The sequence below is a fragment of the Eurypyga helias genome, unplaced genomic scaffold (assembly GCF_000690775.1).
Source record: "Eurypyga helias isolate BGI_N326 unplaced genomic scaffold, ASM69077v1 scaffold20627, whole genome shotgun sequence".
Lineage (NCBI taxonomy): Eukaryota > Metazoa > Chordata > Aves > Eurypygiformes > Eurypygidae > Eurypyga > Eurypyga helias.
The window spans coordinates 69,896-75,200 of record NW_010260189.1 but is presented as its reverse complement, the minus strand read 5'-3'; the positions used below and the strand labels follow the sequence as shown (position 1 = coordinate 75,200).

General features: G+C 37.6%; 1 protein-coding gene across 1 annotated transcript in view; it reads left to right on the top strand.

The window, feature by feature from the left end:
- Window positions 1-390: 390 nt before the first annotated feature.
- Window positions 391-5,305, top strand: part of LOC104512108 (guanine nucleotide-binding protein G(q) subunit alpha) — a gene marked incomplete at its 3' end in the record, with an annotated part of 57,433 nt that continues 52,518 nt past the window's right edge. The window contains exon 1 of the mRNA XM_010154958.1: window positions 391-570. Coding sequence (XP_010153260.1) covers window positions 424-570 — 147 coding nt within the window. The remainder of the gene's footprint in view (window positions 571-5,305) is intronic.

Here is a 5,305-nt window from a genome sequence, read left to right as displayed (position 1 = left end):
CATAATCTCCTGAAAGTTGGCCAAGGAAGATAAACTTTTTCATTACTTGCTGAATTTTGGTGATAAAATGTCTCATAATAATTACCTGAAGTTAGATGTTCTCGACAATTACGCCTTCAGGAATGGAAGATTTGAAAATATGCAATCATATGTTATGTTTTACAGTTTTGTTTTACTCTGCAGTTTAGTTATTAAATCAAAATGTAAGCTTTAATTCAGTGGTATGTCAGCTGCTATTGTTTGCTGCTGTTTGACAGTAAACTGGTCCTTATTACCTTGCATGCACCACTGTTCAGCCCTGCACTAAACAAACTGTCAGCATTGTACAAAACCAGCAGTGTTTGTGTCTTGTGGCTAAAGCACATCCTTCTTACTTCTCTTGCAGGCACAGGAGAGAGTGGCAAAAGCACGTTCATCAAGCAGATGAGAATCATCCATGGATCAGGTTACTCCGATGAAGACAAAAGGGGCTTTACAAAACTGGTGTACCAGAATATATTTACAGCAATGCAGGCCATGATCAGAGCCATGGATACCCTCAAAATCCTATACAAGTATGAACATAACAAGGTGAGATTTTTGTTTATTTCTGTAGCCAAAGCTTTCCTCTTTTTATTCTAGGATACTGAAAGTCTCAAAAAAATCACACCAAGGAAATTATACCATAAGTTCAGATGAAAAGGGCATCCTGCCTTTATTTCTCTGCCCTTTTTGCTGCTTTGACAACACAAAGGTGCTGCTTTTAAGAAGAGAGCTGCTCCTAATGATGCCTGGGGCATTTGTCACAGCACAGAGGTTTAATGCCAGGCTGCTGTTTGACTCTGACTTTACTTAACCCTTGGTTTTCCTCCCAGGCCATGCTCTGGTCAGAGCAGAGTTAAGTAATTCTTCTGATCTTTAGCAGAACCTTACTGCTCAAGGTTTGCCAGTGACATTACATGTTGAAAAAAATTCAAATTACTAGGAAATAGGTGGGGGTACCTCTTTGTGTGTGTTGTTCTTCTGTGTCTGAACATCTGTCAAATTTTATTTCACAGTTAAGACATTTTAAAAAGAAAATAAGTAAAATCATTTCAGCATTCTGTGAAGAGGCGTGAAATGCTTCGTATTTACTTGAATACATGGCAAGGCATAGAATTACATGTCTGTGTCACGCCTTTCTTGTTGCAGGAGTGGTACAACTTTCTTTGATAACAGTTCTTGAGAATTCGTCCTGATTTTTACTGTTTAGACATTATCAGCAACTTTGGACAGAGAGTTTAAGATCTTTTGCAAGTGGAAGGCTTACCTTTCTTTCAGTCTTGTGAGTGTTTAGTGATAGTTTAGTAAACCTGGATGAAAATAATGATTTCCCTGATCAGTTACTCAAAAATTCTTTTATTCTAATATTTCTTTTTTTTTTAAATATCAGAAACTTTCAGAGAACATGGACACTTATGATAAAGAAGTAAGCTTCCGTTAACTGGGGGAGACAGAATAAAATAAATCTGTGTTAAGATCAAAATCACTGTGTCTGCATGTACAAAGTTTAGTTATTAAATTTAACTGCTGTGTATGTTTTAAGGCATCTAATTTAGAAGTAGGAAAGATAAAGCTTACTGGCAGGTTAAAGAAGCTTGGTTTCTCCACTTGCATCTCCCAGAGTCATTGCAGATCGTCATCACTTTGTTAGTCATGTGATGCTGCAATAACTAGAGTCTTGAAGGACCCTGGGCTTATGTAGTGGAAAGTCAGGAGGATCCTCTCTGTCAAAATCTATGTTGTTAAACTTCTTGAATGATGGGTGCATGGGACAAAGTTTGAAAACCCTGTCCTAGTTAGTAAAAGAGACTGTAGAACAACTTGGTCTGATTGAGTGCTTTCTAGTTTCCCTTCATCCCTTATGAATCAAGTTCAAACGTGTAATTAGTATTAAAAAGAAAAATACGTTTATATGTGTATTTCAGCCTTTTGGCTCCACGTTTTTCCGGTGTGCAAAGCATGCAGCTTACTGACCTGAAAAGTTAGTTGATTGAAAAGTGAACTCATTTTTTTTCTCCAGAATTGGATCATCACTTTGCGTTAGTATCTGGAAGCCCTAATTGTAAATCAGGATTTTTTTTTTTCCCTGGTATTATGCTACAGCCTATATACGCTGTAGGTATCATTTGAGCCTGCTGAATTTATATAGTTGGAGTGAGTCAGTTAGGTTTGGCACAGCTGTGCACACATAGGCAGAACTGTTCACTTTCTCTATATAAAAATAGCTTCCCTGAGAGTGGGAGTCTGTCTTTGCGCTCAACTCCCTCACAAGCATTTTCATCAGTTTTTGTAACAGGGCAAACGCACAGTAAAATAGAACTGACAGGATCTCAAGGCAATTCCTGTACGAATTCCTGTGGAAAGACAAGGGAAACCAAACAATACAGCATCGTGCCAGGGTAGAGAAGATTGTGATCTGCTACACTTAACACTTTCTGTACAAGGTCACTTAATTTTAAAGCAGTGTACACCCATCAGTTGGTTAATCTGCTCCTTTTTTTAAAGGTTGTTGAAAACAAACTCATTAGCCTAGCAGTCTAGAAAACACAGGAAGGGCACTTCCTATTAATTTGAATCTCCTACCAGGAAGTCCTATCTCTGGAGAGAATATCTCAAAGTTTGAGTAACAACGTATTTTTAGCATGGTAGCTGTTTTGCACAACAGTTTAGAAAAATGCAGTGCAGTTTATTGACATGGTTGGACCTAAAGAAAAGTGACCCTTTTTTGTCAAATTCTTCATGTTCTGTGATAGACTTTGGGGCTATAGTAGAAATGCTTTTCTCTTACTGTACCAATTTTCTTACCTTAACTGGGAATTAATAACACTGAAGTGTTTCAGATCTCTAAATGCTGCTGGATTTTGAAGTACTCTCATATCAGAAAGTTAAGTAGTCCCTTGCGATCTTTTGTGTGGTGTACAACATCACAACAACATACAGTCAACGTAGCAAGAGGCAAGTTTTAGGTTTAGCAATTTACTTCTTGTGGACTTGTGTTGGTTTCAGTCACCAGTGTAACTGGAGAGGCAGAGACTGAAACGTATTGTCCTGTATTATAATAATCTAGGCTTTTTTGAAGGTTTAATTTCGGAGTAGTGAAAGTCAGTTGAGAAATGTAACCATCAGTGTTCAGAGAGCAGTGTCTCAGAGCTGGTGGTAGAGTATTACAATATGAAAGACATTTATTTTTCGGGTTAAGTTGCAGCGTATGAGCTCAGCTGAGGTGTAAGATAATGGGTGTGAGGGTGATGTCTTCTCTTAGGAATTTGTCTGTCATAGGAAATGGTGGCTTATGGACTGGTTTTAGTTTCCGTTTGGGCAAATATTATTGAGCTTCCGTTACTTATTGTTTAACTAGAAGTTGTGAATTTTTTGTATGGCTCTTGAATTTTAGAGTAAGAAGTATTTTATGAAATATGAGAAAGAAATTTGTTTCTCCATTTTATAAAAACTCTCCTGGTTTTTATAGAAATGTTCATAAGCAATTCTCAAAATTGTCTGTCTCTGCAAAATGTTGTAAGTGTACAGTACTAACTTATGTACAGCCTCAGATATTCAAATGCACATTTTTAAAAACTAAAATACAGGTTTATATTTTATACGATTTGTCTTTTTAGAAAACTGAACCGAGTATCCATGCCTCCTGTCATTCCTTTCAAATTCTGAAATTAATAAGACCATTCATTTTGATCTTCTGAATTCTGATATTCCCAGTGTTCATAATAGCTTAGAAGCCTTCCCTTCAGATAGTGAACATTTCTCCTTTTTTATATATTCTTTTTTAAAACATGTTTAATATTGCTGAAGATGGGGAATATACATGGGGGTATATATGTGTATGTATGTATGTGTATATGTATATATACATGGGTGCTGTTCCCTTTCAGTGTAACTTCCAAATGACAAGTTGCCTCAGCTCTAGCAGGCTATCAGGAAGGTGTCACTCTGGGGTCATTAACAGGCAGGAAATCTTGTTTGAATCCCATGCCCATAACTTCCTGTGAGATTTCTTAAATATTCATAACAAGATAACTAATGTGAGTAACAATAGCAAAACAGGCTACAAGAAAGTTTTTTGGTTTTTTTTTAAAGGCGGAAAACATAAAAGCAAGTTTTATTGTAAACCTGGAGATTTGCTGTTAAGTTTTTGAAGTGTTTTCTGCTGAAGTTGTTTCTGTATTTATGCCTATTCTCTTTGGGGCATGTTTTATAGTAAAAATAGATATGGGAAATGCTTTCAACATCCAAAATCTTGTTGGCATTGTCTTCAAGTCCACGTTTACCTTGTTAACTCATTTCTTCTAAGTGCACTGGAGCAAACAAATGAAAACACAGAAGTAGGATGACAGGAGCAGGTATGGAGTCAGGTTGCGTAATTTTTTATCTTGGATAAACAGTTAAGGGTGTTAAGTGTTTAGATCTCTTTGGTGGGATTCGATGTTGAACAAACCTAGGTTGGAGGAAAGGGCCTCCTGCAGACACCTCGCTGGATTTGCAGTAAGTGTGAAGGACTGAATCCAGAGCAGGAGTGTGCATACACTGGGAGGGTTCTTCACTGTCAGATGATGCAGAATGTGTGGGATTTCTGGCTTTTGGGGGGGCATGTTTTTGGTTGTGGCTTTGGTTGTTGTTGGGTTTGGGGTTGGGTTTGTTTGTTTGTTTGTTTTTTAAGCAAGAATGATATTCTGGGGATGGTGAAATTAAAGGCTTACTGGTTTGGAACAGGGATAATCAAGTAGCTCTTCAAGGAGATGCAGCAACCCGAACTGTGCCATCTCCACAGAGTATTCTGCAGCATCTCAAACCTGGAGCAGAGACTTTCAGCAGGTTAAAGGAAGAAATGTTAGATGAATAGTGTTAGTATTTAATGTATCATAGTGCTCAGTTAGTAGTTACATTTTCTCAGGTGTTTTTCTCCAGGAACTCAAAAGCAAAGCAAAGTAACCTAATAAATAGGAGCCTTGCAGAAGAGTTAAATGCTTTTAATACTAGGAAGCTCCAGATGCAGTATTTTGGCAAGGAATGGATTGCTGCAGAGCTGGCCAACATGGCAGAGAGTATCATTAGAATTAAAGTAGCATAGTCCTTTAACAACATGTATTCAGATACAGTCACTGAAGATAGCTTTTTGGTTTTTGTGGGTTTTTTTAGGAGCCACAGTGTAAGGTAAAACCCATTTCCTTGATAGCTGTGTTTTCTCCTGTGAGGACACTGATCACTAAGCTTTAGGGGCTCTGAACAGCCATGAACAATTTCCTCCTTAGCCCTTTGTAGACAGTCCTTC